Source organism: Hipposideros armiger, unplaced genomic scaffold (assembly GCF_001890085.2).
Source record: "Hipposideros armiger isolate ML-2016 unplaced genomic scaffold, ASM189008v1 scaffold_93, whole genome shotgun sequence".
NCBI classification, from domain to species: domain Eukaryota; kingdom Metazoa; phylum Chordata; class Mammalia; order Chiroptera; family Hipposideridae; genus Hipposideros; species Hipposideros armiger.
The window spans coordinates 2,381,244-2,403,654 of record NW_017731443.1 but is presented as its reverse complement, the minus strand read 5'-3'; the positions used below and the strand labels follow the sequence as shown (position 1 = coordinate 2,403,654).

The 22,411-nt window shown below is 59.3% G+C and overlaps 1 protein-coding gene across 4 annotated transcripts; it reads right to left on the bottom strand.

Annotated features, from left to right (window-relative positions):
* Positions 1–939: 939 nt before the first annotated feature.
* On the bottom strand, positions 940–19,767 carry CDC42BPG (CDC42 binding protein kinase gamma). Of its 4 annotated transcripts, none has more exons than XM_019645532.1 (37): positions 19,476–19,766; positions 16,793–16,884; positions 16,628–16,711; positions 16,165–16,260; positions 15,731–15,879; positions 15,131–15,224; positions 14,666–14,866; positions 14,293–14,541; positions 13,788–13,867; positions 12,790–12,887; positions 12,615–12,695; positions 12,218–12,327; positions 11,929–12,108; positions 11,541–11,633; positions 11,277–11,398; positions 11,128–11,197; positions 10,786–10,892; positions 10,584–10,698; positions 10,205–10,353; positions 10,032–10,120; positions 9,667–9,719; positions 9,488–9,586; positions 9,348–9,407; positions 8,937–9,042; positions 8,513–8,646; positions 8,295–8,434; positions 8,116–8,197; positions 7,143–7,359; positions 6,176–6,238; positions 5,453–6,052; positions 4,290–4,387; positions 4,124–4,208; positions 3,878–3,998; positions 3,619–3,736; positions 3,386–3,500; positions 3,190–3,287; positions 940–2,147 (listed from the first exon to the last, which is right to left on the bottom strand). In XM_019645532.1, exons 1-37 carry the CDS (start codon positions 19,633–19,635, stop codon positions 2,091–2,093), a joined length of 4,665 nt encoding a protein of 1,554 aa, XP_019501077.1. In that variant the 5' UTR covers positions 19,636–19,766; the 3' UTR covers positions 940–2,090. The 4 variants fall into 4 exon arrangements, with proteins under 4 accessions (XP_019501077.1, XP_019501078.1, XP_019501080.1 ...); XM_019645533.1 differs by having other exon boundaries at positions 9,488–9,583; XM_019645535.1 differs by lacking the exon at positions 16,793–16,884 and having other exon boundaries at positions 19,476–19,554.
* Positions 19,768–22,411: the final 2,644 nt, after the last annotated feature.

The window sequence follows — 22,411 nt, the reverse complement described above, 5'->3', positions numbered from 1 at the left end:
ATGCGTTTTATGATCCACACTTACCGAAGGGGAAAGTGAGGCTTAGAGAGGTCAGGTAACTTGACCGTGACTGCGCAGCTAGACTAGAATCCAGGTTGTCTTGACTCTCAAGGCTAGGCTCCTAACCAGGCCATGGAATTCCATGGGCACCCTCCAACCCCCACCCCCAACCAAATATGACACCTGTATCCTTGGTACTTCTAGCTGTAGACCCTGCCATGAGCCTCAGGGCATAGCCATCGGTCCCCCAGGCCTGCCTTGATCCCAGGGCACAGGCCTTACCCTCCCTCCTCATCCAGCTCTGCCTCAACGTGGGTCCTGCCCAGTCACGTACACCCCAGCTAAGAACAAGTGAGGCCCCTCCCAGACCTCCCCTCCTCTTCCCCTCTTAGCAGCTTCGCCTAGATGGGGCAGCAGGATGGGCCATCCAGATCCACGTCCACCCTCCCCCACACAGCTCAGTGGCCCCATGGCTGCCTTCTGCAGTAAACTGAGCTCTAGGGTCCTCTGGCTGCTGCTTGGTTTTGGACAGAGCAAGGCAGGAGATGGGAGGGAGCAGTGAGGTGGAAGAATTTACTTCCTGGGCTGCCATCCTGCTCAGCCATGCCAGGTTATTTTACTGAGAGCCACAGCTCCCATCAGGTATCACCATTGCCTCTTCCTGCCCTGCTGGCCTGGGGGTGGTAAGAGTTCCCCATTACTGCTAGGGCTCGGGGGCACTGCCACTTTTTGGTGGGTTCCCTTAATGTTACCCACTTTTGAAAACCATCCCTTCGCTATTAAACTCATTTACCCCCACTTGAATATTTCATGATTCCTGAAAATACAGGGAAGATAACCTGGTCTTTAACTTTCCCTGACACCCCCACTCCTTCCTCCATCTCTGATCCCTCCATTTTTCTGAATCCTAAGAAGAGAGATCCAGGCAGGGAGGCCAGCCACTTATAAAGTTGTCTTTATTAGTTTCTTACTGCCTCTCAGAGTGTCAGAGTCACCCCTCTCAGGAATAGGGCATTTGAGGAGATAAATACTTATTTTGCCCCCTACTCATCAGTAGGGAGAGGTTTAATAAAAATAGTAATATAATAATAATAATAATAATAATGACTGTGATCAATAATAAAATGTTCCCTATCATCCCCTAATACATAGTTGGTTGAAGCTTTAAGAAAAAGGACCCCTCCCCCTTTCTGGGAAGGGCCAGAGTATGCCTGGAGACGCTCCAATGGCCCCGTTGGGTGCCCATCTCCCACCAAGTAGCCCTTATAAATACCCTCCCCATCCCATCCCGGTCTAGGAATTATCTTCTCCTATGGACGGATTAGATGACAATGTCAGGTGGCTCACGGAGCCTCTCCCTGTTCCCAAACCCAACAAGCTCTTCCCCAGAGGGAAAGGACCCTGCGTATATATTCCTCCACTTCCCTCTCCTCTCCACCCCTCTCCTCTTGTCTCTCTGTCCTCTTCATTGTCCTCCTTTATCCCTCTCTCCTTCTCCTCTGGATGGTTTTCCCCTCCTTCCAATCACTATCACCTCCTCCTCCACTTCCTTTCTCCCGACTTGCCTCTCTCACCTCCTTCACCTACATCCTCTCCCCTGCTTCTCTAGCTTCCTTCTCCCCGGATTAGAGCCTGTCCTTCCTGACCTGACCCTTGTCCTCACTGGATGCTAGACAGTCCGCAGCCAAGACCCCAGACTACCTCGAGGGACCCAGCCCTTCTCTGTCCCTCATCCCGACTCCTGCTTACAAGCCTCCTAGGGCTTGGCACTGGAAATGAGATCTTTGGCACAATCACCCCTGGGCGCGAGAACAGCAGCGCCCCTAGGGCAGAAGGGGGGGCCATTCTATTCCCAGTGGCTAGCACAAGGTTGGGCTTGGAGTAGAGGGGAAAAGGAAGGATGAGGGCTGGGAGTCAGGCTCCCCAGGGCCTGGAAACCCAGGCCAGTCTCCCAGTCGCCGCCCAGTCCAGGCTCTCCCTGAGTCCGAATTTCCACACGTCCCGGACCAGCCGGAGTATGGCATTCCTCAAGCTCTCTGCTCCCTCACGTCTCTTGGTCCTGGGATTCAGGTGGGCCCTGCCAGAGGGTGTCAAGGGGAGCTCTCTGATTCAGGGGCTGGGGGGAGACTCCGGGGCCTCTCTGAGACCTGTGGGAGAGGCAGAGAGAACGATGTCAGGGTGGAAAGAGGAAGGCAGGATGCTTTCCCCACCAGGCTAGTGCCTCAAGAGGCCTTCCTAGGACCCATCACCTGCTGCAAGAGAAGAAACCGGTGAACTCCTGCTTTAATGCTGGAGGCCAAACCAACGTCTCTTTGTTCATTCACTCCATTTTTCAGTCACTCAACAAACATGCTTTACTTTGGGCAGAAGACAAACTTGACCCCCGCCATAGAGAGCCCACAGTTGAGGGAAGAGGACTGGCACCCAGACAAAAACCATAGCACAGCAGAACTGACAAGGAGTGGGTGGAGGGGGGAGGGCGCCGAAGGCAGTGCCAGCCCCAGGAAGGCAGTGATCACTTGACCAGGCAGCCAGGTGGTCTCTGGAGGTGATACTGGTGCTGAGCCTTGAGGGTGGCTTGGCTGTTCATCAGGTTGCGATAGGAAAGGGCATTCAAAGCAGGGGGACAGCAGGGGACAGCAAGAGCCTGAAGGTGTGAAAGAACACGGCAAGTCCCAGGGCTCTGAGTGGCCTCGTGTGGCGTGGCGGGAGTGGGGGTGCCCGTTGGAGATCAGGCTGTCAAGTGAGTGGGGGCCTTCCCGTTTCCTTTTAGGTCTTCCCCAGTCCCCAGCCAGAGTGGACTGCTCCCTCTCATGGGCTGGGCCTCAGTTGAGAATCCCAAGAGCTCCCCCTCTGTGGCACTGTCCCCACATGCCAGGCACTATGGCACATATGCTGAGGTGTCATCACCTCATACAGGTCTCACAATAACAACCTCTTTTTACAGGTGAAACAAGCTCAGGGAAACTGAGCACCTAGGCTGGGGCCACACCACTGCGCCGGTCAGCCAGGATTCTCACTTCCAGCCCTCTGCTGGGGCCCCCGCTGTGGGGTGAGGCAGGTAAAAGTCTGCATCTCTCAGGAAGGGATGGGCTGTTTGGTCTCTGGCCTCAGGTCCCAGCGAAGGGCCTAATACAGAACAGAACTGCCTGTCCTCTGAGTGGGGGGAGGGAAAAACCACTTGGTCACCTGTGTCAGGGAGGCTGCGGGGCTCAGAGATCCCAGGGGACAGGACACAGACTCGCTGGACAGAGATGTCCAAGGCTTCCTCTTCACTGTTCCAGGAGCTAGATGAGGAGACAAAAAATCCAAGGTCAGATATGAGGGGTCCAAAGGGGATGGAAAATTGGGGGAGAAACGTGGAGGTACGAGAGGGTGTCCTTACTGGGGTCTGCCTTCCCGTCGCTGCCCATGGAAGCTGGGCGCCGTGAGGCCTCCGAGAAGCTGTGGGGCCGCTGTGGGCCGGAGCTGCGGGACCCTCGGCCCTTCCCTTCAGGAGCCTGTTGGGGGACCGGTCCCAGGTAAGCAGAGGCCTGCGACTGGTTCAAACGCACTGGAGAGGCCTGTGATTGGCTCAGTCTCACCTGGGAGGCTTGTAATTGGCTCCAGAGGACTCACCGGGGTCAGGTCCTTGGCACTGGGCCTCCCTTCCGTAGGGCCCACGTGCACCAGGTGATTGAAGTTTGTGGGCGGTGATATGAGCTTGGAGCGCACAAAAGGGTCTTTCAGCATCTCCCTGCAGGCAGAGAGGGTGTAGCGAGCGGGGCTGCGAAGGCGACGGCTCTCAGTCCTTCCTGCCCGGCTGGGTCTGGCCGGTGCTTCGCCCCGCCCCCAAGAATGAGAGGCCTCGCCCATCCACTGCATCGCGCACGCGCACCTGCGCTGCTGCTGTTTCTGCTCTTCAGACACTCGGAAAAAGAAGCGGCGCTTGCTCTTAGTGCGGAACAGCTGGCGCCGGCTGTTGTCGGTAAGGTCCGGGATGTCGAACTCGTCCTTTTCTGTGGGAGAGGCAGAGACTGGGCGGTACTCACAAGTCCCCAGGGTCCCAAACCCACACGTGTGCACAGGTGAGCACACACACGCCTATACACATACATACACATATGCACACACACTCCCTCACCTGCCAGCCGGTTCCTGAGGTAGGTCAGGCGGATCTTCTCGGTGCCATAGAGGAACAGGGAGCCCTCTGGGTTAAGGGGTCGCACCTGAGGCAGCAGGCACAGAGGTCAGGCCATGCTACCTTGCCCCACCCCAGACCGGCCCTAGGGGTGTTGGCAGCCCCTCACCTTCTTGAGTGGTACCGTCTGGACCCATTCTGCTTTCCTCACGTCAAACACATCAATGGAGTTCTCACTGAACACTGTCAGGTAAGGGGCTGCATAACCTGTAGGGTGGAAGCTGCCTGTGCTGTGCAGCCCTGGGCAAGTGGAGCACTTCTCTGGGCTTGTTTGCACCACAGGGAACACTCTGTGCCCTGCCACAGCACAGTAACTTCCTGCCCTACCGAAGGCCCTTTTTCTGAAGACTCTCCCAGTTGCCCCACCCAACCTCCATAACAAATTAGAGAAAACAATCATGGAGGACACTCTATTCCGCGCCAGGCATAGTTCTAACCACTTTGCATATTTTTCTCCTTTAATCCTCAAACAATTCTGGCCAGGTAGTATTATCACCCCTAACTTACAGAGGAGGGACCAGAAACCCCAGAGCTAAGTAATGAGCAAGGTCACCCCGTGAGAGCTGGGAACTGGCCCCGGGCTGTCTGGGTCTAACTCCTACGTGGTGAATGTCTGTGCTACACCCAACCCACAGGCCCCATCCAGAAGTGCCACGGCTCATGAAGGGAGCTCTGTCCCTCTTTTTAAGCCCGAACTCCATCACACCAGTTACCTGTGAATGTGCCGGGCTCCCCCACTCATTCATTCATTCCTTCCTCCAAACAGTCATAGCCCTGGGTGGGTGCTGGCTGTGATGACGAAACCAGCCCCAGCCCATGTGCAGGCCCCCAGTGCACCAAACCAGCTATTACAAGAAGGTGCTAAAAGCCAGGGCAGAGGTCTGAACAAAGAGCGGGGAGCACAAGGCAGGGAGCATGAAAGCAATAATGACAATGACAGCAATCATGCTGGTCATTTATGGAGGGCCTACCAGCTCCAGGCCCTGAGCAGACATTGGGGCTGGACCCTGAGCAGATATTGGGGCTGGACTTGTTTAAGAGTTGACCAGGTATCAAAAGGAGAGCAGTTCAGGCAGTCAGGCAGGGGGAGATGTGAGTGAAGGTATGGGAGCGTAAGATCTCCTGCAAGCCACCAAGGGGAACAGGACAGGAGGGTATACACTGGTTTCCAATGCCAGCTCAGGAGTTTGGGCAGGACCCTGTCTTCCTCTGACAGATGGGATACACCACAGGGGCCTGGCCCCACCCAGCCTGGCTGTCCACAAGCCTTACCCCAGCCCATGGGCACTGCTGGCCATAGCAGCTCATGGATGCGAGACTTGCGGCCAGTGCTGTCCACGTAGACCCCGGCAGTGGTGAAGAGCAGCAGGAACTCACTAAGGCTGAGTTCCACGGCACCCAGTGCCTCGCCTAGGCCCCCGCGGGATGGTGGCAGCTCCTCAGGCACCAGACCAGCCCCCAGTGCTAAGGGCGCAGCCTCGTTGAGCAGCGGGTAGAGCACAAAGGCACCAGCTGCCCCTACACACAGCCGGTCGCCCAACAGCTCCAGACTCTGCACAGGTGCTGGGGCCTGCAGCTCACGGATGCGGCGTTGCCAGGGCCCCGGGCCTGGACCTAGCTGGTAGCAGAGCACTTGGCGTTTGACGGCTATACACAGCACAGGGGTACGGGCCTGCAGGATGCGCCCGGCTGCCAGCGCCTGGCAGCCTCGAGACTCAGGGATCTTGGCACCGGCCACCTCTGTGCTCTCCAGCTCAGCCAGGGCGAAGAGGCGCACACTGGGGCCGCGGCCACACAGCACAACCAGAAGGCCTGCAGTAGGGCTCACGGCCAGCTGCTGGACCCGCCGGCACTCACCCACCTGGAAGATGTCTGCGGGGTTGGTGAGGGAGGGTGTCACCATTAGGTGGGTGAGGAGCAGCCCACTGCCCATTCTCTTCTGTCCCCCGGGCCTGACCCCTACCCACGCCGGCCCTGGCCCAAACAGGCATGTACCATTGCTGTGCAGGTGGATCACAAACAGCCCCTCCTCAGTGCCCAGAGCAAGTCGATCCTGGTCTGGTGGAGGGAAGGAGAGGGTCAGAAATCAGAGGGCCTGTCCAGAGGTGGAGACTGGACAGTCTGCCTGCTCTTCCTGAGCCTGTTTCTCCTGAGGACATGGAGATGGCAATCCCACTGTCCCTGTGTCACTGACCCCTTCTGTCCCAGAGTCTGGACTGGCTCTAATGGGTAAGGGCTATGGGGAAAGGGATTGGGTGAGAGGCCCCCCCACCCCAAGCTGTGGGACTTTGGGTAAGTCACGTCACCTCTCGGAGCCTCAGTTTCCCCTAATGTAAAGTGGGGACAGTAATGGTATACCTTTCTCACAGAGCTGCTGTGAGGCTGTGGAGATGAAGCAATACAGGATGAGTGTTAAGCTCACGGCAATCCCTGCTTGACAAATGCCCTTGTGCCCCAGACTCATGACTGACACAGGGGACCTGGAGGACCCACAGTCTCTCCTCTGGCTCCTGCCCTGAGTCCCAGCTTGCCAAGAGAGGGGCTGGCTCAGGGCCCTGGCTGCTGGGGGAAGCCAGCAGCCCCATGGTAGGTGGTGTGAGGCTCAGGTGCGCCCAGGCTCCCCCATGGTCACCCAGCTGCTGGTAAGAGAGTTTATCTCTTACTAAATAAAGCCTTTGCTCTATTCACTTGCTTGAGATTCTTTTAGAAAAAGCAGAAACACAGGCACAGAGAAGAGGAGCAGCGGAAGCCAGGCCCCTCACCCCATAGCCTCGCTCCTCACACATCCATGCCTAGGCGATGGTTGAAGAGGACACACATCAAGACAGAGATACCACAGCTCATGGCTGCAGGGACTGGGCAGTGACAGCGGCCCTCGTGACTGTGGCTGGGCCAGCACCATCCCTACAGGCCCTGACTCCTCCCGGCTGGGCAGGCAGCACCCCCTAGGCATGAGGCTCACCGATGATGGCAGCACAGAGCGTGTGGGGCAGCAGTGGCAGCCCGTTGTCGTAGGCCTCCTTGAGTGTGTAGACAGGCCGGGGTCTCGGCCGTGCATCTAGCAGCAGCCGCTGCAGCTCGCCCAGCATCTGCAGCCAGCGCTCCCTCTCACCCTTGCTCTCCGCCAGCAGTAGCACGGTGCACATGGCAGGTGGCACCGTCAGCTGGGAGGCCGTCACCTGTGGGCAGGGACCCAGGCTGGAGGGCTGCAGGCTGAATGCCTTCCTCCCTTCTTGCTCTCCAGCAGTTGATGCTTATTAGCCCTGATGTGAGCTTGTGTGGGCGCAGAGCTAGCTGCTGTCTTATAGCAGGTGATGAGCCAGACAGGGTGGTCAGACGAACACACGGACAACTGCAAAGCCCTGACCGGTGCCACCGCAGGGGAGGACGGGGCATTGTGGGAACACAGAGCAGGGCCCCCAACCCAGGCTAAGCAGAAAAGGACGATGTCCCAGGGGAAGAGGCATTTTTCCTGGAGCCTGGGGGATGAGTGGAGTAACCAGGAATGGTCCTGGTGGGGGAGGGGCTGGGGACTGGGGGCCGACCAGAGGGAACAGATGTGAGGGCGTCCACAGGCACAGGGCACTTTCGAAACTGGAGAAAGCAAGGTGTGGTCTAATCAGAGAGAGGCTCTAGGGAGAGGCCAGGGAGGCATGCGGATATGTGGTGCCTCAAGGCCACGGTCAGGGGCACACTGAGGGTGCTAGGGAGACAGAAGAGTCCTAAACAAGGCAGGACACAGCCAGCTTCATGTACGGAAAACTCTGTGCTGCAGGATGGAGCATGGGTGAACAGATCACAACGGAGGGCAGGGTAGCCGTCCATAGGGAAGGGAGGGGGACAGGATGAAGGAGGCAGCCATGGAGATGAAGAAAAGTGGCTAGAAGGGGGTCAGCGTGGAGGCAGAGGGTGGTCATCCCACCCCAGGCACTTACCCTAAAGATGCGTGGCAGGTCCTTGGACTGGGCATGGATAACATCAGGAGCCAGGACAGGGGTGGCTGAGAACTGGGGGTCCCTGGGAGGTCCACGGAACAGGTCAGAGTTCGCACTGCCCCTGGCTGCACCCCACCCATCCACTCGTCACTTGTCCCATGCCACTGTCTGGCACCCACCTCAGATCCAGTGCCTGCAAGAGGGCCCCGCTGGCTGGGCTTAGACGAGGGTCTGGGGCATCAAACAGCAGCAGGCGTGAGTCACTGAGGGCGGCATATACCCGCTGCCAGCCCCGCCGGACGCCCGACGGCCGTGGCACCTGAGGAAGGCAGGCATGGCAGGGCCCGCCAGGCCGCAGCCACCGTGCCCGTCCTCCCCCTCCCCGGCCCTAGCTCACCGACAGGAAGCCCTCATAGGCAGTGCCCGTGCCTGTTTCAGGGTGCACTCCCAGGGCTGTGCAGAGGAGGTCAGGGGGCACGGGGCAGGGTGGGGCCTGTGGGGCACAAGTCGAATGACAGAAGTAGCCGCAGGCTGTGGGGAAAGCAGGAGACAGCAGATGGTTGAAGCTGGGTGGGGACAGCCTGGAACCAGGAGTCTGGGTGTTCCAAGCCCCAGCTTCCCTGAGGCCATGGCGGCACCTGAGCTGTCACCAATTCCCAAGTGAGAAAAGAAAAACAAAAACTGAGCTGTGGAAAACGGAGCCTGGGCAGAGACAGCCTGGGTGTGTTAGGATCAGGGCCCCTTTCATTCCCTCCACCTACGGGCTGTGGCTGGTGTCTGGGCGGGGGGTGCATGGGTAGGGTGGGGGGTGGGGGTCTCACCATCACAACCCAGGCCCTGGCGGCTCAGGCCTAGCATCAGCGAGGTGCAGCGCAGACACTTGGTGGGGGATGGGAAGCTCCGGGGGCGCAGCAAGTGTAAGCCGGGCTGGGGAGGGGGGACGCGGCCATGACTCATGTCTGACCACAGCCTCCCAGGGCTCCGCACCCCACCCAAGGCCACCCTTAAGTGTTAGGCGGTGCCAAGGAACAAGCCAGGTGGCAGTGTGAACTCTGAGCCCCCGTGAGCCTGTGGTAGCACTCAAACTCGTGCCACCGCCCCCCCCCCCATGTGGCATGCCGGCCACGATGTGCATGGAGGAACCAAGAGGGTCCTTTGGAAACCTGGCAGAATGGCTTGGTTCTGCCCTTGGTTCTTGGTTCTGCTCCCTCCACCCCTCTCTGGGCACTGACCTTTGCAGAAGGACCTTCCGAAGGGGTCGTGGTAGCAGCAGGTGCTCTGGGGAACACAGCCTGCAGTGGAGAGCGAGCAAACAGGTGAGAAGCACACAAGGAGAGGGCCCCCCAACTGGGGGTCTCCGGCCAGTCCTTACCCCCAGGCGCAGGCTGCTGCGGCCCTCTGGCCTCAGCTCTGGCTCCAGCACAGGCCTCGAGGTCTCTCCTGAGATGCCAGGGTCCTTGGCAGAATCCTTCTGGGGTTGGGATGAGGGACAAAGTCAGGGCCCCTGCGCCTCTCCCCCTCCCACAACCGGCCGTTGTACCCAGTTCTTACCTCTAAGCTCCGGAGAGACAGAAAAGGAATCAGGGAGTTTGAGGGCTTGGTGTCTGCAAACAGAGGGCATGGGTCACTGGGGTTGGGGTCATTGGCCCGGCCCTAACACTTATTCCTGAGGAGCCAGGGGCCAGAGGGGGCATCAGTTTCCACTTCAGTAAAATGGGGCAATGACTACAGGATGTGGTGGGCCCGGCATACAGCAGGTGCTCAGTAAGTGCTGGCTATCAGATGGTGGGGGAAGCAGCAGAGTCTAGAACAAACTCTTGTCTCCACAGCCCTGCAAGGCTGTGTGGGACCCCCTTGGTAACTGTAAGGCTGGAGCTGGGGACTTCTCCAGGACAGGCATGCAGACAGCCCCTCACCTCCTGGCCCACGGGCCCGCAGCTCCTCCCGAAGTGCAGCCAGCTCCTTCTGCAGGCACCTGTTCTGCTTCTCGGCCTCCTGCAGACGGCTGGGGGGAGAACAGGGTGAGGGCTTGCCACAGGCCTCTGCATGGGTCCCAGGCCCCCTCTGCAGCACTGGCCCCTGGTCTCACCTCTCGGCCTGCAGCTGGGCCTCCTGCACCTGCGTCAGCTGCTCCTGCAGGCCCTGCTTGGCCCGGATCTCAGCCTCCAGTGCCGACTGCAGCTCCAGCCTGGCCGAGGCCTCCATTTTCTGCAGCCGCCTTGCCTTCCACTGGTGGTCCTGGTGGCCAGGGTGAACCCATGTAAGATGCTCCCGGGCCTGGCTGCCTCAGAGGCCCCCTCCCACCAGAGCACACCATTGCTCATGCCACCTGGACAGGCTCAAAGCCCCAGCTCTGCCACTGACCCACTGTGAGCTTAGGCAAGTCACTGATCGTCCGTTAGTTGTGTCCTCACCTGAGGAGTGAGGCTACTGGTAACCCTCCCCTGCAGGGTATCTCTGGGGCTTACCAGCGGCCGGGCAGGGAGCATCTGGGTGCCCACATTCCTCAAGGACTCCAGCTCCTCGGCCATCTTGGTAGCCAGGGCCTGCAGGTAGCCTCTTGAGATCTTCTCATCATTCACCCTGATTGGAAAGGGGACTCAGGGTCATGGGCTGCGGCCTCAGCTCCTCCTGGGCACAGCCCCCAGCCCTGAGCCTACTGGCACCCACCAGCTGAGGATGTCGGTGATCTGGGCCTCCCAGTTGCCCTCCGTCTCCTGCCGCTCACCCTCCAGCTGCTGCCTGCTCTGCTGCTCCCGCTCCAGCTCTTCAATCAGCTGGGGGCCGAGTAGGAGGTGGGGTCAGTCTCCAGGGGCCCCGGCACCTCTGAGCCCTGCCTGTGCCCACCCTTGCTCACTCGCTACAGCTTGTCTGCCTGTTGTGGGCACTGCAGGGCTAGGGAGACAGCCAGCCCCGGACCCTGGCAGTTCTGCCCACCCACCCTGCCCCCTGTGCTCTCCCCTCGGACCTGCTGCCTGGCTGTCTGTCCTGCCTTCTGTCTGCCCTGCTCACCCGCTCCTGCTTCTGGCTCAGCCACTGGTTCTCTTCCTGTAGCCGGCACAAGGCCTCCTTCCCACTAGACCTGGGGAGAAGAGGATGACTCCATGATTCCCAGCTTGGGTCCTCATCCTGACCACCCCCACGCTGGCTGCCCAGCTCACCCATGGCTGTGGGCCTGCTCCAGCTGTACACGCAGGGCGGCCACCTCCTTCCTCAGCTGTGCTTCCTGAGGCCCACCCTCAGGCAATCCCATTCCGTTGGTCTCAGAGGCAGTATGGACGGTCTTGAGGACACGGAGGAAGGTCAGGGCAGGGGCCCGAGAGCCATGGCCCACCCTACCCCTGGGACACAGTCCTGGACCTGAGGGCCCTGAGTGGGATCAGGCCAAGAGAAGTACCACTTGGCAGGTGGTAGGACCTCACTACCTTGACCCGGGAAGACTCCTTCTCAAGGCTTCGCTCCCGCTGTCTCTGAAGCTGTGTCAACTCCCGGCTCAGGGTGGCCACCTGCTCTTGCAGCTGTGATGGGGTACAGAGGCATCCAGAGCTGACCTTGTCCACCCCAGCCTTCTACCTAGCCTTGCTACAGACTCTTAGACGCTGGCAGCCACAGGAGGAATGGAGGCAGTGAACCCCCAGCCCACTCCATCCTAACCATCATCCCACTGCTCAGGCCTCTGTCAGCTACAGTAGGGGGTGCAAAGGAATGTGGTATTCCCAGAACCTGGGACCATGCTCCCTGGGCTTCCTCTAGCCATGCCACGGGTACCGGGGCCGGGACCTACTGCTATCCCCACCTACTCCTGTCACTCACCTCCCTCCGGGCAGCCTGAGCTTCCTCCAGCTGGGAGGTCAGGGTCTGGGTCTGGGTGGCTGTGGCTGCCTCTTTCTCCTGGGCCTCCTGCAGCCTTTGGAGCAGCTCCTCCCGAAGCCCCTGGGCTCTGCAGAGCTCCTTCTCTTGCGCCTGCAGCCCTGCCCGAGCCTCGGCCAGCTCCTAGGGAACCGGAGTGGGGTGGGGGTGGGGAGGACAAGGCCTAGAGTCAGGGAGAGGACCTCTTTAGCATCAAGCCCTGGGCCACTCACCCACCTCACCAGGCCCTCACCTGGAGGAGATGGTGGTCTCTTTCCAGCCGTAGGTCACTGTCCTGGCCTAGGCTATCAGCAGGGGGCCCATCCGTCTGGGACAAGGGGGTCTTGTTGTCCCTCAGCATCTCTGCCAGGAATTGTCACTGAGACCCACACATACTGACTGCCCCAGTCTCAGCCAGGCACTCAACGTGTAATGTCTCATGGAACCCTCATCGCAGCCTGGGAGGTGGGTCTCCTTGGTCCATTTTCTACATGCAGGCTCAGAGAGTTTCAGATAATTCCCTAAGCTCATACAGCATGAACAGACCAGAGGCAGGTCCTAGATTGGTCTTAGCTGTACTGCAAAAGCAGGTCAGCCGCCAAGGTGAGGGTAAGAGGAAGAGATGGGGCAGGGGTGGGGGGTAGGGATACCTGACAGCCTATCCTGTAGAGTCTGCACTTCATTCCGTAGCTGCTCCAGCTCCCCATGGTCTGAGGGGATCTGCAGGGCCTCTGCAGTGGGGGGACGCACAGGTGAGGAGCTAGTCCTGCAGCAGTAGCCTCCGGGTCAGACCCACCCAGCCCTGGCCCAGCTGGCTCCCCGTACCTTGGAGCTTCTGGCTCAGCTCCATCTTCTCCTGCTCTAGACAACGGAGCTTCCGCTCCAGGGCAGCCAACTGCTCAGAGCTGCTCTCAGGGCCCGGACTGGGGGGAGCAGGGCAACACAGGTTGGCAGAGACCCCCCCTCCCAAAGCTGCCTCCATTCTACTGCATCTAATCATTCATTTACCCAAGAAACACCCACTGTGTGCCAGTTCGGTACCCAACCCTGGGTTCTGTGTCAAGAAGAGAAATAAATCAGACCAGATCCTGCCCTTGGGAGGCTCCAGGTTAGTACCATGGGCAGCAGCCCAGAGCAGTGGCTCCAGGGTCCCCCAGGCCCAGGTTTGAGCCCCAGCCCTGGCCCTTATAAGCTGTGTGATCATGAACAGTCACCTAATATATCTGAGCCTCAGTTTCCTTATAGGAAGAAGGAGGTGATAATAGGGCTTCTTCCAAGGATTGTCAAGAGGACTCGGTGGTAAGAGCCCTGCTGGACCCATGCCTGGCACACAGTGGGCACTCATGAGTGCAGCACACAGTGGGCGCTCATGAGTGCAGCACACACTGGGAGCTCCTGAGTGCGGGTTGGACATAATGGCTTATACCTCGGAGCACCTCCTCTCTCAGGACCTTGCTGCAGTTTCAGGCCAGCCCTACAGATGGAACTGGATCATCCCACCCATTTTACAGAAGCACAAGGTAAGGTTCGGGGAGCAGTGGGGGCCCTTCCAATGCTAGCTTTGGCTCTGAGTCTAGTACATTCCCAGCCTGCCATGGAGGATACTATGAGGGCCAAATGCTGGGGTGGAACCCAGAGGGGGCATGGGCATGGCATCACCAGGCCCCTGAGGACATCGGGGGGCTGTCCTCCTGAGGGCTCAGAATGTACTTCCTGAGCACCTGGCACATGCAGGCAGCGGGTGGGACATGCAGCTTCTCTCCCAGGGTCCTTCAGGCCAGGCAGCCCCCCGCTTCTCACAGGTATGTGAGGACTGGACTCACCAGCCCGAGGTATAGGTGAAGCCTACGAATGGCAGGTGGTGGCCTGAGAAGGTCCCATGGGAGGGTGGTGGCAGGGCTCCCTGCAGAAGGAGGGGAAGGAGAGTCAGAGTCAACAGGCACAACTCCAGGCTGAGACTTGAGACCCAGGAGACACTCTGGGACTAGAGGTGCTGACCTCCTTCTCAGGTGGGAGCCTAGCGGGAGGGGTAACATGGCCCCAACCTAAACGGACCACAATTCCTATGAGTTCTTGAGGTTATGGCCTTCCAGGTACCACTGGGAGTCTTCTTCCTTATATGACTTCTGGTTAATAGGATGACACGAGGTCAAAGGACCTTCACTTGGCACAACCCACCTCAAGGCAGGTGAACCATAACTCCCATGAGCCTTGGGTCCAAAGGCTGCCTCCCCAGCCTAGCAACTGCTTTGGGGAGCTTCTAGGGGGTTTCCCATAGCCAGGGAGGGTCAAGGAAGCTTTTCTACTGCAGTGGAACCCGCCACTCACAGGATGGTTGAGGGTGTCATCGTCCACATCGAAGTTGGACGTGTCCATGGGCCCACGAAGCTCAGGGATATAGGGGGCAGTGCTGGTTGCCAGCTGCTCCCAGTCCACACCTTCGAAGAAGGGGTGGTTCCGGAAGTCATCCAGCCCTCCGCGGCCCAGACGCTCCTCCTGGCGGCACAGCAGCTGGCGGATCAGGTCTTGGGCACTGGCTGGCACATCAGGCACATCTGGAGGAAACTGTAGGTGGTCCTGCAAGCCCAGGGAAGGGGTGTGGGTGGGTATCTGGGATCCTAGCCCCACCTGTGGGCATCACCAACCTCTTGTCTCAGGAGTCCCATTGCCCTCCCAGAGCCCCACAGCCTGGCGACCAGACCTCATGGTTCATGATCTTGCCGTAGGTTTCCACCAGAGATTCAGCATAGAAGGGCGTCTCTCCGAAGAGCAGCTCGTAGGCGCAGACCCCCAGCGACCACCAGTCGCATTGTGGCCCATAGTGGCCCTTGCCCTCCTCCATGGCCTGCAGGATCTCAGGGGAGATGTAGTCGGGCGTCCCCACTGCCACCGATGAATCCACCTGGAGGTGGTGGTGTTGATGACGCCTTAAGGATAGCCTCGGGCTTGGCTGGGCCTGTTAGCCCCTCCCCATGGCTTGGGTCTGGGCCTGGCACCCCGACTCCTTAGGGCTTGGCTAGCCAGGTGCTCCCATCTGGGGCCTGGGCCTAGCCCTTCCATCCCCTGGGAGCCTGATGCCCCCTGCACTAGGCCTGTTGCCTTCCAGGCCCCTGGGAGCTCTCCTGGCGGGGCGTCTCCAGCCCTCACTAGGGGGCGGGGTCTTTACCATGCCACTGTTGTTGAGACGTAGGCAGGAACCAAAGTCAGCCAGGCGGATGTGCCCATTCATGTCCAGCAGGACATTGTCCGGCTTGACATCCCTAGGGGAGGCAGGGAGAGTGAGGGGCCTGACCTGTGCATGTGGAGGTGCGTTTAGGCACATGCCTGTGTGTGTATGCATGTGTATTGGGGCATTGGCGGGGAGGGTGGGGGAGGGGAGGCTGGTGGCCAGGTCTGGCTCCCAGGAAGGAACGAAGTGGTTAGATTGGGGAAAGGGATACATATGGATGACCTCTGGAGGCAGCAGGGTATGCTGGGGGGGATCACAGGGGTCAGATGTCTCAGTGTAAATCACGGTTCGGCCACCCACTATCATACCTTGAGCCAGGCAGGTGCTTACCTACGCTAAGCCCTGACTTTCTCATCTATAAAATGGGACAACAGCACCCCCATCACATAAGATTTTTGGTGTGAGGATTCAAAAACATCATGCATGTGAAGCAGCCAGCACAGGCCCTTGCACGTAGTGAGGACTCAGCAAATGTCAGCTGTCCCCAGAGCTGTCAGGAGGGGATAGATAGGGCAGCGGGGGCTTTGTGGGCCCCACCTGTGGACGTAACCCAGCTGATGCAGTGAGTGGATGGCTAGCACCATCTCAGCCAGATAGAACTGGGCCAGCTCGGGTGGGAGGCGGTCCTCAAAGCGGCTCAGCAGAGTAAGGAGGTCCCCACCAGCGTAGTAGTCCATCACCAGGTACTAGACAGTGGTGGGTGGGGGCAAGAATCAGACGGAAATGGGGGGTACCTGCCCCATGGCCCTACCTCCCAGTGGTCCCTCAGGGCTCTGGGAGGCAGAGGTGTGTCCCAGCAGCTCTGGGGTACCCAGCTCCCAGCCAGAGCTCAGGCAGGAGGCTCCGGTGCTCAAGCTAGTGGAGAGGGTAAGCCTGTCGGCTCCAGGAGGTGGGACCCAGTGCCTCTGGCCCCCAAGGGCCTTTTTCTTTGTCCCCAGGCAAGCCCCTCCAACCTTGCCCAGTATTCTCACCAGGTACTCCTCGTCTTGAAAGGCATAATGCAGAGCAGTCACCCAACGGCTGTCCCCCTTCACCAGAACATCCCGCTCTTCCCGGAAACAGGCTGTCTATAGCAGGTTTGGGGAGCAGGAGGTGGGGTGGGATCAGAGCCCAGGAAAGCCCCCATACCAGCTCAGGGGACGGAGTGAAATTCAGTAAGTCGAGGAGCTCAGATTGAGGTCGTCTGTGTGAGCCCAAGCCCATGCTTTATGGCTCTGGGCCTCAGTATTATCATAAGAGAAATGGGAACAACTCTGCTTCTTTCTAAGATAAGCTTATTGAGAGGAAGGGAAGGGGGGTGGGCAGCTATTAGGGATGAATCCTCTGTCTGGCAGCCATGCCTGCCCCTTCCCCTGCATGCCCTGTAGCCTCGCTGGCAACACCCGCCCCTGCCCATTTGTCGGGTGCCAAAATCCCACCAGACCCCAAACTGACCTCGGCCCTCTTAAGCATCTCCCATTTATGCAGCATTTTCATGGCAAAAATCTGTCCACTGTCCCTCTGCCTCACCACGGCGACCTGAGGCCACAGAGAGCACTGGGGTCAGCCCAGCCTGGGTGAGAACGCCATCCTCCCACCTACTCCAGGCCCTTTGCTCACCTCCCCAAAGGCCCCTCGGCCGATCACCTTCAAGATCTCAAAGTCATCTCTCTGCAGCCGCAGCTCTTTCACCTTTGTTACGAAGGGACTGGCTGAGGGGACACACAGTGGGGCTCAAGGAACCTGTGGGGAGGGCCCCAGCTCCCTCTCTCACCTGGAGAAAGCCGGGAGCTGCAACTCCCATGAGGCCAGGGCAAGGATGACCTCCCCAGGGACCGTCTCTGGCCAAGGGGGTGACAGGCACTGCAGCCCATTCAGCCATCATCAGGGAGCATGCAAGGTGGGGTCCTGACTGCTGACCACCTGGTCCCAGACCTCCCTGAATCCATGACTCCCTGGACCCTTGTCCCCAGGCTCCAGGCAGCCTGGATTCCAGGAGCTGATGAAACTTGTAGTCCTCCCCATCCTGGGGGCTGACCCTGGCCAGCCAGGTCACCCTGGGGCCCACGGGGATACCATTCCCACCCCCAGCTCACAGTGCTTGGCCACCTAGCAAGACCAGGCCAGGGCCTGTCTTGGGAAACTGGACGGACAACATTCCTTGTCCCCAGAAAGGATTCTCTGCCACTGAGGAGCTGTGGGCACGTCCTGGGACCCTCTAGGCACAGAGGTACCTGGCTGGGGGTGAGGCCTGGGACAGCCTCAGAGGACAGGGGTTCTGCAGGGCTCTGAAGGATAGGCTCTACCTCCCCGTATGGGGCCTCTTGGTTGGCAGGCATAGATAGGTCTGCCCAGGTTCTCACAAGACTCAAAGACAGGGCCAAAAACCCTCTCCCTGGAGCCTGACGCTGGCACTGGAGGGTGTGAGCACTCAGGATCTCCTCCAGGCCTGACCAGCCCTACAACTCTGAGCCCTGCCTCCCTCTCTGGACTTGGCCTTCACTTGGCTAAGAACCTCCTTCCTCACAGTCCCTGCCACTCCCATGAAGGGCATCTCCTGCCACTCCCAGGCCCTTTGCAGGCCTGGAGGACGGAATTGGGGCCTGGAAACTTAAGAGAGGCAAGAGTGACCAGTAGGGGTTGGGGGCAGATGCAATCTGGCTCCCTGCCTCAGTTTCCCCCACCAGGAGATAAACCCTGCCAGCTGGGCGGGTCTGTGGGTGGGACAGAGAGCTGCTCCACAGGTTTATCAGGCAGCACCCCCGCAGCAGGGGTGGAAACCTTATTGCAGAAATTAATTGTTTCTTTCCCAGGTCTGTGTGTGCAGCTGAGGTGAGCAGCCACAGGCCTCCAAGGGGGAACCAAGGCCAGGGTGACTACCCATCAGCCAGATAGGGGCCAAAACCTGGGGCCCGTAGCCAGGAGGATCCAAGCCCCCAGGACAGGCTGCCCAATCGCCCTGCCCCAGGGGAAGGGGGCTCTGAGCAGGAGCAGGGACAAGTTGGGGCAGGGAGTGAGTCACCGCCCTGCAAGTTACCTCGGGAGATGTCAACAGACAGGCCCCCACGTTGGGGTCCCAGGCAGAGGTGCTAGAGGCAGGCAGGGAGGAGCACATGTGTGTGCAAACACACACACGTGGGCATGGGTGTCACAGGGAGTGATGACAACACAGTCAGACACACACAAATAAGGTGCAGGAGTCTGAGGAGAAAGGCAGGCAGCAGAAGTAGGGGTCTTCTGACTGCCATCACCCTGGAGGATAGGGCTAGGGCTGGGGCCCAACTCACTGGCATGTCTCAGGCCCCCAACTGTGTCAGGCTGGGCCTTGTGCCTGCCCAGAGCTCTGGAGTGCCAGGAACGATAGTCGCCCACTGGGCAAACACCCGCCTCACCCACTCTCCAGGCCAGGCCCAGTGCCCTCCCCCAATGGCCGGGCATGAGCAGGGAACCCTGGGGCTGGCTCCAGTGCCCACATAAAGTTCAGGGTCACCCTGGGTCAGCCACTCCCAGTGACTCAGATGACTCAACCAGGAAGGGGTGCAGACCCACCTCCAGCCAGGTTCTCCTCCCTGGCCCTGGGGAAAGGCCCTTAGGAAGCCAGGCCAGCAGCTTGCACAGACAAAGGGGCTGAGGTTGGTTCCTATATCCAGCCTGGGGTGGTCTTCTATGCAGGGAGATGGAAGTGTTTGTGGGGAAGGGTGCAATAACTACAGATCTGTGAGTAGACACAGATGAGTGTGTAACAGCCAGTGTGGATGGGGTGGTCTGCAGAGCCAAGTGTGGGGCTTCCTGGGTCTCTCTATTAGCTATATATGAGTGTCTCTGTGCATCCACGTGGTATGTGGGAGACTGAGAAAGTATGTGTGTCAGTGAGTGCCATGCCTGGGAGTCTGTGTGTGAGAGTGTGTGTTCTCATGGGTCATGAGCTGTGATGCGTGAGGGAGGAATCCTGGACGTGACTGTGTCGAGCATGTATTTTGTACCTGCATCGAAGATCTATACCTGGGACCAAGTTCCTGTGAGTGTGTGTGAGATGTGTGTGTACACGTGCCAGGTTCTGTGAGTGGGAAGGAGAGTGTGTGCGCGAATTTGAGTGAGGGTAAGGCGTGCAGGTGACTGAGAGACCCGCGGGGTCCGGTGGCACGTGTCAGGGCCAGTTCCAGGCATCTGTATGTGTGTGTGGGAAAAGGTGTGGGGGTGTGGCTCCCAGCGGGAGGGTCTGTGGGCGTGGAGCGCGGAGGGAGAGGGTCCCAGCACCGTGTCCTTGGGTCCGCCCCGCCTCGGTCCCGCCTGTGCCACTCACCCCAGCTCAGGAACTGCGCCACGTTGCGCTCCCGCCGCAGGGGGGCGCTGCTGAGCTCGTGGTGCAGCCCCAGCAGCAGATCCAAGAGGCCGTCGAGCCCCGGGCCGCCGCCGGCCTCGCCCCGCGCCAGCCGCTCCAGCGCACGCAGTCGCCGCTCCATGGCTGCGGCCAGAGCCCCACGCCCGGGCTAGAGCCTGGCTGCCAGCATTCCCGGTCGTCGGTCCGCCCGTCGGTCCGTCCGTCTGTCAGTCTGCCGGTCCTCCGCGCGTCCTCCCCCCACCCTCCCGCCCACCCCGCTGTCACCTTCCTCCGGCACCGCCTGCGCGCCCTCACCTGGGCGCCCCGCCCCGCCCTCCGCCCTCCGCCCCGCCCCCGACGGACGGGCAGGTGCGCAACGGCCAATGGGAAACACGACTGTAGGTGAAGGTGGGAGGGCGGAGACGCGCGGGGGCGGGACCAACCCTTGGCCAGGAAGTGGGGGGGCGGGCCCCGAACAGCACTAACTCCTGGGCGGGGCGGGGGAGGGTAGGTGGTCCCAGGGAGACCGGAAAGGCCACCTAGATCCCCGCGCGGTCCCAAACACAGCGCTACCCGGGCCATCGCCAGCCCCTAACCTAAGGGGGGATGCCCGGGGCACTGCAACTTCCCTTGCCCCGTAGGTCAGCGGCCGTCTCTCCCCCAGCTCAGGGAGAGGGGCTGGGTACGCCCACGGCCCCGGAGCCGGATGGGAATTGTAGTCCACTCCCTCACCGGGATACCGACTGCGCTTGGCACCCTCCTCCAAAAAACTCACTAGTTTCTGATTTCATTTTATTTGTATCATACAGCCGACCTGGGAAACAAGTAGGTGAGACAGGGATGATTACACCCATTTGGCAGATGGATACACTGAGACTTGGGGGGAAAAAAGATAAATTGGGGGCTGAAGGTGAGGAGGCCCTGCCCCTAGACCCTGCAAGGGGGCTGGGTTGGTAACTCTACTACTACAGACTTTTAAAGCCTGGGCGGGAGCAGGGCCTGAGGTTGGCCTGGATCTTAAAAGCCGAGGAGAGGTCCGAGGGGGGCTGGAGGAGGGGAGGGGCGGGCTCTGTCCAATAGTATTTCTGATTTCTGCCCAGCTGTCTCCAGCTGGTCTGGACCAGATGCCATGGGACTGTGGTTCCCAAGAGGAAGGATCAAAGGGTGGGGTTTTCAGCGGCCTTAGACAACAAACCCTTCCATTAAAAAAGATCTCTGGGAGCTGGCGACTGATCTGCCTCGCCCGGGAAGAGCGCAATGATTTTGCCAACTTGGGCCAGTGAAGCAACGTCCTCCACAACTAGACTGAAGAACAAAAACAACTTGTCTGTTCCTCTTCCCCCAATTCCCAAGCGCTGTTCCCATCCTCCAATTCCCCAATAAAAATCTTAAAAAAAAAAAAATCTCTGGGAGGGTTTGCTTTTTCCCTCTGGCGGGGACCTCCTTGAGTCCCGACAGGGTTATGTTGAAGGAGGAGGCGCGCTGTGGATGTCCGTGGAGCTGACCTGAGCATCCCTAGCCGCCCTGTGGCTTCCTCACGGGTCTCCCATTTGATCTCTGAGACTTGTCCACCGTCTGTGTGAAATGAGGAAACCGACACGGGTTGTCTCACGTAAATCAGATGAGGGGAGGGAGTCAGGATCCAAACACAAATCTGGGGATCCCATCACTGCCTCTGTGTCTTTTGGGAGGGGGTTGGTATGATGTGGTTGAGCCCTCGGGGTTCTCACCTGAAGCATTCTGGGTCCTCCTTCTGGGGGCGGGGCCCACGGGAGGGTTCATGCCCGCAGAGTCCACAAGAGGGCGCCAGAGACCAGAGGAGGGCCAGGTACTCAAGACAAACCCAAGTGCCCCTCTTTTGGGAAACTAGGGGGTAGGGAGAGGCTTCTGGGTGGAAAGATGTGCCATTCCTTGCTGCCCCTCTTGGACACCCTGATCCCCCCACACACACTACGAGCCCCAAGAGTCAGCAGTCAAGGACCAACTGGTGAGGCCTCTGGGTCCTGGCTAACTCTCTGCGTGACCTTAGGCAAGTCCCTTAGCTTCTCCGAATGCTGAGTTCTCAGGCAACTCTATCCCCTGGCCTTTCAGACTTCATCCCCACAGAATACAGCAGAGTGGAAACTGAGTTCCAGAGAGTAAAAACAGACCCACTGAGTTCTGCATGGGGCAGGACTGGGACTGGCACTCCCCATCCATCTAGTACTTGATTCTGTTTGGTCCTGTATTGATTTTTGTCACATCCTGTTCCAAGCCTCGGTTTCCTTGTCTGTGAAAATGAGTCGGTTCCCTACCTACTCATTTGCAATTCCAAGGTCAGAAAGCCCTTCAAGACTCAGTCTGTACCTGAACCCCTGCTCCAGCCTCAGCAAGCAGGCAGTCCTCCAGCCCTGCCATCAGAAACAGCTCCTGCACTTGGCCCTGCTTTGCCCCAGCAGATCTGTTCTCTGATCCTGTGTGAGCCAGACTGCCAGGGATGCACAGGCCTCACCCCAGGGAGCCCTGCGTGTGGCAGAGATCCTGGCCCAGCTTGGTGGCTGCTCAGCAGGTGAATGAGTCTGAGCAGACCTCCACCACCCACCTTCCCATAGCCTCCTCATTCATACTCCTCTGGTCACTGCTTCCTGGAGGCCCACCCAAGTTCAAGGGCACCTGCTCCCCCTTCCCAGCCCCTTTGATATTGAGGTGCTGGCACTAGCTCTCACTGAGCCCTGGGGGTAGCAGATCATGGTGAGTTCACCTTTGTTCCTGTGGTCCTTCTTAGCATTTCAAAGTGACTGCAGATCTGCCATCTTCACAAGGGCCATGGCAGAGGAGGGAGTTATCACTCTCCCCATTAACAGATTACTACTTTGAGGCTGGGGAGGTGGGAGGTAGTTGGTACCAGCCTGGAGTTCCTTCCCCAGGTTCCAGCAGAA